The 12,675-nt window shown below is 38.2% G+C and overlaps 1 protein-coding gene across 2 annotated transcripts in view; it reads left to right on the plus strand.

The window, feature by feature from the left end:
- Positions 1-12,675, plus strand: part of KNL1 (kinetochore scaffold 1) — a 75,995-nt gene that overhangs the window by 45,384 nt on the left and 17,936 nt on the right. For both annotated transcript variants that reach the window (XM_032343301.1, XM_032343302.1), the window contains 3 exons: positions 124-222; positions 10,906-11,021; positions 12,476-12,566. In XM_032343301.1, the coding sequence (XP_032199192.1) occupies positions 124-222; positions 10,906-11,021; positions 12,476-12,566 (306 nt within the window). The remainder of the gene's footprint in view (positions 1-123; positions 223-10,905; positions 11,022-12,475; positions 12,567-12,675) is intronic.

A 12,675-nucleotide genomic window follows, 5' to 3' on the forward strand; every position in this document is an offset into this window, starting at 1 on the left:
TTACAAATATTTGGATATTTCCACTAACGTATGCAAAATATTATACACTAGAAACAAAATGGGCTGGTTATAATCAAAATGACCTCACCTTGAATATTGTGCAAACTTTTTTTCTTTCCTCAGAAACTGAAAGATGGAAAAATTACACTAAAGGAGTTCTTTATACTTCTTCAGGTCCACATTTTGATACAGAAACCTCGACAGAGCAATCTCCCAGCCAAAGTAAGTGCAGTTTCTTGGCAAAATAGTTATCTCAGTTAAGATGTATTATACTTGTTTATTAAAGTACATCAAAACAAGTGTTTATTAAAAAAATAGAAAAATTATCTAAGGAAGCATATTTTCTTGCAGGAAGTTTTTCTATAGTAAGTGCATTGTGGTTAGCATAAAAATTGTTTTTGGGGGGAACACCTGGATGGTTCATTCAACTCTAACATCTGACTCTTTTTTTTTTTTTTTTAAGATTTTATTTATTTATTTGACAGAGAGAGATCACAGTAGGAGAGAGGAAGGGAAGAGATCACAGAGAGAGAGGAAGGGAAGCAGGCCCCCTGCTGAGCAGAGAGTCCGATGCGGGACTCGATCCCAGGACCCTGAGATCATGACCTGAGCCGAAGGCAGCAGCTTAACCCACTGAGCCACCCAGGCGCCCCTAACATCTGACTCTTGATCTCAGCTCAGGTGTTAATCTCAGGGTTATGAGTTCAAGCCTTGTGTTGGGACTCCAGCATAGAGCCTTCTTAAAAACAAAGAAATTAGAGGTTTTTTTGCTAATATAGAATTTTATAAGGTAAAATTTTATTTTTTTTCTCATTCCTTGCCATGTATTTTGTCTTTGATACTTTCTCCTGAACATATGCTTTTTCCCCACTATATAAAAATCCAAATACAGCAGAAGGTTTTAATAAACATTTTTCAAAATCAAAACCATGTGAGGTTATATAATATTTGAATTGTACAATCAACAAATTCATTTAAAAGATTAGTAGAAAAATTTGTGTCAGTTAATAGGGATTATGTTTTTCTCTTAAGTCTGTCAAACATTTACAAAAATTAATTATGCCCTTGGCCACAAAGAAAACATTAACAAATCGAAAAAAATGGAAATTTTAGGGACAACATCATCTGATCTTAATCCAATAAAATTAGAATGAATAAAAGGACTATAACATTCTTAACTTATTGGAATTTAAGAAATACACTTATAGATAACTCTGAGATCAGAGACGAAATCAAGACTGTTAAGAAATCAAAGTAAAGGAGAATATTTAATACCAAATATATGGGACACACAGCAAAAATTATACTTAGCAGGAAATTAAAAACCTTAGATAACGTTGTTATTATAGAAGAGAATCTAAAAATAAAGGAGTTTTTAATGCTCACTTTAAGAAATTAGAAAAATGAATAATAAATTAAAACCCATTAAAAAAGCAAGAAGGCAGGGGGCACCTGGGTGGCTCAGTGGGTTAAGCCTCTGCCTTCAGCTTCAGGTCATGGTCTCAGGGTCCTGTGATCAAACCCTGCATGGGGGAGGGGTGGTCTCTGCTCAGCAGGGAGCCTGCTTCCCCCCTTCTCTCTGCCTGTCTGTTTGCCTACTTGTGATCTCTCTCCCTCTGTTAAATAAATAAATAAAATCTTTTTTTAAAAAAAAAGCAAGAAGGCAGAATTAATACAAATAAATGGTAAAGCTAATGAAACAGGAAACAAATTTAGTAGAAAGAACAGCAAATTCCAAAAGCTGGTACTTTGAAAAGACAATAAAATAAGAAAACCCTTAAAGAGCATAATTAAGAAAACAGAGAAGGCTAAAATATAGATGGTTAGGAAAGAAGACATGTCCACAGAGTAAAAAAATTTTTTTAATTCATCAACTCTGACAACAAATTTTAAGACCTAGATGATTTTTTAGCAAAATATAAATTACCAAAGTTAACCTAAAAACTGGAAAACTTTTATTATCATTGAAAATTTTATTTTATAATTTACCTTAAAATAATCACTAGATCCAAATGAGTTCTAGCTAACTTTTATTTTTTTTATTTTTTATTTTTTTAAAGATTTTATTTATTTATTTGACAGAGAGGTATCACAAGTAGGCAGAGAGGCAGGCAGAGAGAGGGGAAGGGAAGCAGGCCCCCTGCTGAGCAGAGAGCCCAATGTGGGACTCCATCCCAGGACCCTGAGATCATGACCTGAGCCGAAGGCAGCGGCTTAACCCACTGAGCCACCCACGCACCCCTCTAGCTAACTTTTAAAGAATGGACCTACACAACAGCACCTGGCTGGTTCAGTCAGTAGAGCATGTGACTCTTGGTCTCAGGGTTGTGAGTTTAAGCCCCACATGAGGCATAGAGCTTATTATAAAAAAAAGTTAAAGGAAATAAAAAGGGGGAGGGAAGAGGGGGAAAATAAACAAGGAAGAAAGGAAGGATGGATGGACCCACACAAATATGGGCATTTGGTTTATGATAAAGATGCCACCGCAGAAAGTGGTCTTTTCTGTAAATGGTGTTGCATCAGTTGGTTATCCATAGGAAAAAATGAGCTTTGTCCCGTAGTTCACACTATACACAAAAATTAAGTCTATATAACACCAAAAACACAAGTGACAAAAATTGGTGTTCATCAAAGAAACTTCTGTGTTACACGGGGGTACCTGAGTGGATCAGTCAGTTGGGCATCTGACTCTTGACTTCATGATCTTTCAGGGTTATGAGATCAAGCCTCATGTCAGGCTTGCACAGGGCATGGAGGCTGCTTAAGTTTCTCTACCCATCTCCTCCATTTGCTCCTGCTGTCTCTCTCTCTCTCTAAAGAAAAACAAACAAAATACTTCTGTGGTACAAATGATACCATCAAGAGAGTGAAAAGACAACCAACAGAATGGGAAGAAGCATTGGCAAATTGTACCCAGAATATATCAAGAACCTTTCAACTCAGTAATAAAAAGACAACCCAATTTAAAAAATAGTCAAAGGATGTAAATGAACATTTCTCTGAAGAACACATACAAATGACAATAAGTGTGGAAAAAAAACGTTTTCAGCATCCTTAGTCATTAAGGCAATGCAAGTTAAAACGACAGTGAGGGGTTCCTGGGAGGCTCAGTCAGTTGAGCATCTGACTCTTGGTTTTGGCTCAGGTCATAATCTCAGGATCCTGAGATTAAGCCCTAGGTGGAGCACCAAGTAAGGCTCCATGCTCAGCAGGGAGTCTGCTTGAGATTCTTTCATAGTTCCTCTCCCTTTGCCCCTCTCCTGCTCACATGCACTCTCTCTGTTTCTCTCACTCTAAAATAAATAAATAAATATTTCAAAATAAATATATAAATAAAACTATAATGAGTTACTACTGTACACCCACTATAATGGCTGTAATCAAAAAGAAAATAAAAAGTGTTGGCAAGTATATAGAGAAATTAGAATTTTCATACATTGCTGGTGGCAGTGGCACAGCTACTTTGGAAAACAGTTTGGCAAAAAGTTAGACATAGGGGTGCCTGGGTGGCTCAGTGGGTTAAAGCCTCTGCCTTTGACTCAGGTCATAATCCCAGGGTCCTGGGATCCAGCCCCGCATCAGGCTCTCTGCTCAGCAGGGAGCCTGCTTCCCTTCCTCTCTCTGCCTGTCTCTCTGCCTACTTGTGATCTCCATCTGTCAAATAAATAAATAAAATCTTTAAAAAAAAAAAAAAAAGTTAGACATAGAACTATTATAAGATTCAGCAAATTCTTCTTCTAAATATATTCCCAAGAGAACTGAATATATGCATCCACACAAAAGTTGTACATGACTACTATTCATAATAGCCCAAAAGTGAACTCTGGTTAGTGGTTACTTGGGGCCAGGATAAGGGTGGAAGAGAAGGGAGAGTGACAGTTAATGGGTACAGGCTTTTTTTTTTTTTTTTTTAAGATTTTGTTTCTTTATTTGACAGACAGAAATCACAAGTAGGCAGAGAGGCAGGCAGAGTTGAGTGGGGAGGCAGACTCCCTGCTGAGCAGAGAGCCCAATGTGGAGCTGGTCCTGGGATCATGATCTGAGGACCCTGGGATCATGATCTGAGACTAAGGCAGAGGCTTAACCCACTGAGCCACCCAGGTGCCACAGGTACAGACTTTTTTATAGGGGGATGAAAATGCTCTAAATTAGATTTTGATGGTTGCATAACCCTGTGAATATAACTTAAAAAATTATCTAATTGTATACTTAAGTGGATGAATTATGATGTGTGAATTAAATTTTAATAAAGCTATTAGAGGGGTGCCTGGGTGGCTCAGTGGATAGGGCCGCTGCCTTCGGCTCAGGTCATGATCTCAGGTCCTGGGATCGAGTCCCGCATCGGGCTCTCTGCTCGGCAGGGAGCCTGCTTCCTCCTCTCTCTCTGCCTGCCTCTCTGCCTACTTGTGATCTCTCTCTGTCAAATAAATAAATAAAATCTTTAAAAAAAAAAAAAATAAATAAAGCTATTAGAGCCTGGGTGACTCAGTTGTTAAGTGCCTGCCTTTGGCTCAGGTCATAATCCCAGGGTCCTGTGATCTAGCCCCGCATGGGGCTTCCTGCTCAGCAGGAATCCTGCTTCTCCCTCTCCCACTCCCCCTGCTTATATTCCCTCTCTTGCTGTTTCTCTATGTCAAATAAATAAATAAAATCTTCAAAAAAAAAATTAAAACTATTTAGAGGTGCCTGGGTGGCTCAGTCAATTAAGCACGTGATTTCGGCTCAGGTCATGATTCTGGGGTCCTGGGGTCTAGCTCTGCATTGGGCTTCCTGCTCAACAGAGAGTCTGCTTCTCCCTCTCCCACACCTCTGTTCGTGCCTTCGCTCTCTCTTTCTTTCTCATAAATAAATAAATAAATAAATAAATAGAACTTTTAAGAAACAGTTATGTAGAAATAAATCAATTCCAGTATTATATATCTAAATGTGAAGTATAAGGTCACATGGGTGGCTCAGTAGGTTAAAGCTTCAGCCTTCAGCTCAGGTTATGATCCCGGGGTCCTGGGATTGAGCCCCATATCAGGCTCTCTGCTCAGCGGGGAACCTGCTTCACCCTCTCTCTCTGCCTGCCTCTCTGCCTACTTGTGATCTCTGTCTGTCAAATAAATGAATAAAATCTTAAAAAAAAAAATGTGAAGTATAGGGGTGCCTAGATGAGTGAGTTGGTTAAGCATCTGATTTCTGCTTAGGTCATGATCTTAGGATCTGAAGATTGAGCTCTGTGTCATGCTCCCCACTCAGTGGGGAGTCTGCTTGTCCCTCTCCATCTGCTCTTCCCCCTGCTTGTGCTTAATTTCTTCCTCTCTCTCTCAAATAAATAAAATAATTTAAATAAATACATAAATATGTAAATACATAAATAAAAACAAATAAATATGAAGTATAAATCAAAGATGGAAATGGAAAAATGAACACACATCTTTTGGGTCCCCAACCTCATTATTCTACCCTTCTCATTAGCATCATCTTGCTTTAGCTGTAGATGGAAAGTAGAAATCTGTCTAGGTATGGATCCAGAGCCTGCATCCTTAGAAAAGCAGAAAAAGTACCAGGGGACTGGGAGAAAACAGAGGGGAAAGATAAGAGCAAAGAGGATGGTGACAGGGTAAAGAGGGAGAGAATACCTCAGGAGCTAACTGAATCTTCCTGTTTCCTCTCAGGCCTTGCAGAGGTCAGGAAGGTCAGTGTTAAGGAAATAGATCTGGGAACAAACCCATCAAGATAGAGAATTTATGGGACGCCTGGGTGGCTCAGCTGGTTAAGCGGCTGCCTTCGGCTCAGGTCATGATCCCAGCGTCCTGGGATCGAGTCCCACATCGGACTCCTTGCTCAGCAGGGAGCCTGCTTCTCCCTCTGCCTCTGCCTGCCACTCTGTCTGCTTGTGCTCACTCTCACTCCTCTCTCTCTCTCTGACAAATAAATAAATAAAATCTTTAAAAAAAAAAAAAAAAAGAGATAGAGAATTTATGCTATCCCAGAAAAGAAATGTTAAAATCCTAAAGTAGAGAAAGGACAAAGAGATAGACTATATATGAACCATGGAAAATGAAGTTTATACCTAGGGGCATCTGATATAGGACTTGGGTAACTGTGAGTCTCTTGGGAACTGGGGAGAATGTTCTTTTTATTCTTTTTTAAAGTAAGCTCTATACGCTGTGTGGGGCTTGACCTTGTGATCCTGAGATCAAGAGTCATATGCCTGGGGTGCCTGGCTGCCTAGTTGGTAGAACATCCAACCCTGAATCTTGGGGTCATGAGTTCGAGCCTGATGTTGGGTGTAGAGATTACATTAAAAAAAAAAAGTCTCATGCTTTACCAGCTGAGCCAACCAGGTACTCCTGGGGAGAGTATTCTTGAGGCAAATGGGGAATTATGTGCTACCCCTTATAGACACATGTACAGCACTCATATGTGTTTGCAGTTACCGAAACTCAGCAGGTATCACCAGCAAATAGTGCTATTGTAGTGCCCCACAACCCTCAGCATGCCCATGGAGTGCCTCAGACAGAAGTACCAAAATAACACCCTTTCCCTTCTCAGTGAGGTTGAAGAACTGCAGGTAATCCTTCCAGGCCTGAAATACCAGGGTTTGATTGTGCATAAATTGGGTACGTAATCAAAATAGATAAATGAAGGGAGGAGGGTGGCTTGTGTACATGATCCTGGGCTCAAGATGCAGCAAATTAACCTAGCTATTGCATACAGCATAGGTGGATACAGCCAATATGTACCTACAGTGCATTAGCCTGATATCCATTGACACTTGAATTCCTGATGAATCTCTGGGAGTGTGGTCCTGTGTTTCACTGGTGGTTATGGAGGTCCAAGAGGAAACCTACCCTTTTTCAACTCAAAAATTATCAGCTGTTGTTTTATCTCTACATATCCCTACTCCCCACCTGTTATTTTGAAACAAATTCCAGGCATCATCAATTTAACATATTTCAGTATGTATTCCTGAAAAGATGAGGACTCATTTTAAAAATAAATACACATATAATAATCATACCTTAAAATGACTATTCAGTCAGTATTTATATTTCCCTGATTGTCTTTTCATTTTATTTTTAAAGAGAGAGTGTGTGAGCAGGGATGGGGGGTTGAAGGGGAGAGTGAAGCAGGCTCCAAGCAGAGCCTAATGCAGGCCCCATGTCATGACCCTGAGTTCACAATCTGAGCCGCGACCTGAGCCGAAACCAACTGTCAGATGCTTACCTGTCTGCACCACCCAGGCACCCCAAGGGAGACAGAGTATCTTAAGCAGGCTCCACGGCCAGCACAAAGTTTCACTTGGGGCTCGATCTCACAACCCCGAGATCATTACCTAAGCTGAAATTAAGAGTTGGACACTGACTGAGCCATCCAGGTACCCTCTCCCTGGTTTTCTTAAGCATTATTTTCCCATTTACTACATTGAGTTTACTAAATGAGGTTGAAATATTATAATTAGTAGGTATCTCTTAATAATCTTCTAAATAGTACTATCCCCTTTCATTTCTCTCTCCTTTTTTTTCTTTTTGATGAAGAAACCAGGTTTTTTCTGTGGGGTTTACCAGAGTGTGTATTTTACCAATTGTGCACACTCAAATGTTTTTTTAACCTGTTCTCTGCCTCCTGTATTTGTAAGTTGGCAGAGGCTTTATCAGATTCACTTTTTTTCCCCCCAAGTTCACCTTATAGTCGTACTTCCATCAGGAAATAATGTCTGGTTATGATGCATAGGCAGCCATTAAATCATTATCTAGATCTAGTAATTCATTAGGAGTTGTAAAGTAGTAGTTGTAAACTAATGCTACCATTTATTGTCCAGATACTTCTATAAAAAGAAATGTTTCTTTGTCAATCATCTGGCTCCTATATGAAAGCATTTAGCCATTTTCCCAAGGATGCCTGATTTCTTTGAGTAAAAAAAACGTGTTTAAAAAGCACAGTCTGGGTTCTAGTGTTGCCTTTTCTTTTTGAGCCAGTGCATAGAGCTTTGATTTTTATTTATAAGTCTAGCCTGAAAAATGTCTTTAAGAAAGAGAGTCGGGGCGCCTGGGTGGCTCAGTGGGTTAGGCCGCTGCCTTCGGCTCAGGTCATGATGTCAGGGTCCTGGGATCGAGTCCCACATCGGGCTCTCTGCTCAACAGGGAGCCTGCTTCCTCCTCTCTCTCTCTGCCTGCCTCTCTGCCTATTTGTGATCTCTGTCTATCAAATAAATAAATAAAATCTTAAAAAAAAAATAAGAAAGAGAGTCAACTTCAGTTATAATTGCTTTTAGCACTTTTTTATACTTTCTTAGCCCATCTTCTAGAAGATGTGTTAGGAATAGAGGAAGGAGATTAAAACCTCATTCAGTTACATCCTTTTAATTTATCAAATAAAAGTAGAGAGTGAGAAAAAACTAACATTTGTTAGATTATTTTATGAGGCCCTGGCTTGAGTAAACTTTAAAAACAAACAAAACCTTTTACTATACTCTTAGGAGATGGATCAATATTGTGCCCAATTTATAAATGAAGAGACCAAATCTTAAAGTGGTAGAATTACTTATTCTGTACCATACTGCCTATGAATAATGGGCAGTTGTGGGATTTTGTTTGTTTTGGCTTTTTATATGTAATATGATGTAAAGAATTGACTTGGATTTCTAGTACTGCATAAAGGACATCAAAAAGTCGTTGGATTATAACATATCAGATAAAGGGCCAATATCCAAAATCTATAAAGAACTTATCAAACTCAACATCCAAAAAAGAAAAAATACCATCAAGAAATGAGCAGGGGGAGGCGCCTGGGTGGCTCAGTGGTTAAGCCGCTGCCTTCGGCTCAGGTCATGATCTCAGGGTCCTGGGATCGAGTCCCACATCGGGCTCTCTGCTCAGAGGGAGCCTGCTTCCCTCTCTCTCTCTCTGCCTGCCTCTCTGTCTACTTGTGATTTCTCTCTGTCAAATGGATAAATAAAATCTTTAAAAAAAAAACACATTTAAAAAAAAAAAAAAAGAAATGGGCAGGGGACACCTAGGTGACTCATTGGGTTAAAGCCTCTGCCTTTGGCTCAGGTCATGATCCCAGGGTCCTGGGATCAAGCCCCACATCATCTGGCTCTCTGCTCAGCAGGGAGCCTGCTTCCTCCTCTCTCTCTGCCTGCCTCTCTGCCTACTTGTGATCTCTGTCAAATAAATAAATAAAATCTTAAAAAAAAAAATGGGCAGAAGACATAAACAGACATTTCTGCAAAGAAGATACCCAAATGGCCAACAGACACATGAAAAAGTGCTCAACACCACTCAGCAACAGGGAAATACAAATCAAAACCACAGTGAGATACCACCTCACATCAGTCAGAATGGCTAAAATTAACAAGTCAGGAAACAACAGATGTTGGTGAGGGTGCAGAGGAAGGGGAACCCTCCTACACTATACTGAGGAAACAGTATAGACTTTCCCCAAAAGTTGAAAATAGAGCTACCCTATGACCCAGGGACTACACTATTGGGTACTTACTCCAAAGATACAAATGTAGTGATCCAAAGTGGCACGTGCACCCCATTGTTTATAGCAGCAATGTCCACAATAGCCAATCTATGGAAAGAGCTTAGATGTCCAACGGCAGATGAATGGTTGAAGAAAATGTGGTATATATATATACAACGGAATATTATGTACCCATCAGAAATTGAAATCTTGCCATTTGCAATGATGTGGATAGAACTAGAGGGTATTATGCTAAGCCAAATAAGTCAGTCAGAGAAAGATAATTATCATATGATCTTGCCGATATGTGGAATTTGAGAACAAGGCTGAGGATCATGGGAGAAGAGAGGAAAGAAGGAAATAGGATGAAGCCAGAGAGGGAGACAAACCATAAGAGATTCTTAATCTCAGGAAACAAACTGAGGGTTGTTGGGGGGTAGGGATAGGGTGGCTGGCTGATGGACATTGGAGAAGGTATGTGCTATGGCGAGTACTGTGAATTGTGTAAGACTGGTGATTCACAGACCTGTACCCCTGAAACAAATAATACATTATATGTTAATTAAAAAAAATAAGTTATGTTATGTTAACATATAAAAATATGTTAATTTTAAAAAGTCATTGGATTTGGGGCACCTGGCTAGCTCATTCAGAAGAGCATGTGACTTGATCTTGGGGTTTTAAGTTTGAACCCCATGTTGGGTGTAGAGATTACTTAAATTATTTTTTAAAAAATTGTTAGATTAGATCTATTAAAACATTTTTTAAAATAACCAAATTTTGGGCGCCTGCGTGGCTCAGTGGATTAAAGCCTCTGCCTTCAGCTCAGGTCATGATCTCAGGGTCCTGGGATCGAGTCCCGCTCTCTGCTCAGCAGGGAGCCTGCTTCCTCCTCTCTCTCTCTGCCTGCATCTCTGCCTACTGCGATCTCTGTCTGTCAAATAAATAAATAAAATCTTTAAAAATATATAAAATAAAAAATAAAATAACCAAATTTTTACTACCTTATTTTACATATGCCAGAATAATTTGAATTCAATAATAGAAGATAAGATAGAAGTAAAGATCAGGACTAGAGAATGAGAGTAGAAAAGAATAGTCTAGGAAACTGGTATCTTTTTTTCAGTCTTTTAATGAAAGGGTTCCTGATAAGTGTGAATTTTTAGGTATTGATTTTCTTAAAACCACACAAGCCATTTTCAAATCACTATTCAAACACATGTGAGGGGAACATCCACTAAACATCCGTAGGAAATAGACTTTGATGTCAGAGACTTGTATTCACATTCCAACTAATAGGTTACTGGGTGTATCAATTTCATAGAGTAATCAAATTTTTCTTCATAGAACTTTAAAATAAGCCCACTGAAACTTGAAACAGTTCTTAAATATGGTTTTGTCTCCAAACTACCAGTTTTGAGGGACTGATTTTCTTTTTTTTTCCAGTTTACTGTAAACACACCACCTACTCCAGAAGACCTGATGTTAAGTCAGTATGTTTACCGACCCAAGATACAGATTTATAGAGAAGATTGTGAGGCTCTTCAGCAGAAGATTGAAGAGTATGAAAGTTTTTGTGTGTGTGTTTTGTTGGATGGGTGGATAATCTGTGTGGTAAGGTTTTAATTAGGCATTGACATAGGAAAGAGTTCATAGCATTAACTGGCAGTGTCATACGGAATGTGGAAAAGAATCAAGCTCGTAGGCAGACAGATTGAAGCTCAATCCTCTTTACAGTACTAGCTATGTAACTTTATGTAAGATATTTAACCCTTCATTTCAACATCCATAAATTAGGAATAATAATACCTACTCAGTAGGTAGAAATGAGCAGTAGCATTAGTGTATATAAAATATTTTCACACCATTTGTAGCAGAAAGTGTGTCCTCAGTAAATAGTTAAAAGGTTATGATATCATGAATTGATTGCAAAAGAACATCGTCAAAAGTAGATAATAGGAATTTATAAATTTTAGATAATAGGAATTTATAAACTGTGTCTGAAATCAAGATTATCTTCGGGTTTATAGTTTTATCACAATTTGTCCTTGATTTGCAGGTCAGAAAGTACATGATATTACACAGATTATTGCTCAGTGCTTTGGTATATGTAGATCCAGCATACTAATTTACAGATTAGGTATATCTAAATTCCCTCAGGTAAATTAGACTTGCAACCCAAAATATATTTTATATCATGCTTATCTAGAACTATTCAACTAAATTTAAACCAGCCTAACAAACAGAAAAGAAATAAAATAATTTTTAAAGAACTATTTAGTTTTTAAACTAAAAACTTAAGATGCTATTAAATTATAATACTGCGGATTTGCCTGATTCTGATTCATTCAACAACTATATATTGAACACCCACTCTGTGCTAGGCACTATACTAAGTACTAGGGTTCATCACTGAATAGGACAGTAAAATTTTTTTTCTTCATGTTGTTTGAAAGAGTTAAGTGTCTAAAAATTTGTCTTAGAATGTTTCATTTTGAATAAAATAAGATCTTACACACAATGCACAGTCTGTTTAGATGTGGTCTACTGTTTGATTTTATATTTATGTTCTTGTATATAATATATTCCAACTCTGATAGAAATTTATTTCTCATTAATAAGAGACTAATATATAATTTTGCTATGTTTACAAATGCTATTGTATAAAGGTGAGATAAGACTGGGAACTGACTTGGGAACTTTTACTTAAAGTAATAGCTACAAGTTCACAATTATCCATTGATAGGCCCTAAGGATTCTTTAAAAGCAACATGTTTTCATATTGGAACAAGTTGACTGAGATTGTAAGTGAAGTTTTTCTGATTTATAACATTCTTGAACTGTTCTACAAGTGTTGAAATAATCAGGCTGACCACTGTTCTTGAGTTAATTTCCCCCTTTTTTAATATAGAAAAGGACTAGGAAGGATTAAATTAAGTATGCCTGTAAATCTGAGTTGATTCATTCAAGCTGACTTCTGATCCCCGTGCTAATTATTAACTTTTCTATATTTTAGATTAAAGCTTTCTGCATTGAACCAGGATAAACTGTTGACTGATGTAAATAGGAACCTGTGGGAAAAAATGAGACACTGCTCTGATGAGGAGGTATTTTTAACTCATTTTCTGAATAGGAATCAGTATAGACATTTTGAACCTGTTCATTGTGAAAGAAGTAACTGTTACTTGATAATTAGTGACAAGTTCTTTAACTTTT

This window comes from Mustela erminea, chromosome 5 (assembly GCF_009829155.1).
Source record: "Mustela erminea isolate mMusErm1 chromosome 5, mMusErm1.Pri, whole genome shotgun sequence".
NCBI lineage: Eukaryota > Metazoa > Chordata > Mammalia > Carnivora > Mustelidae > Mustela > Mustela erminea.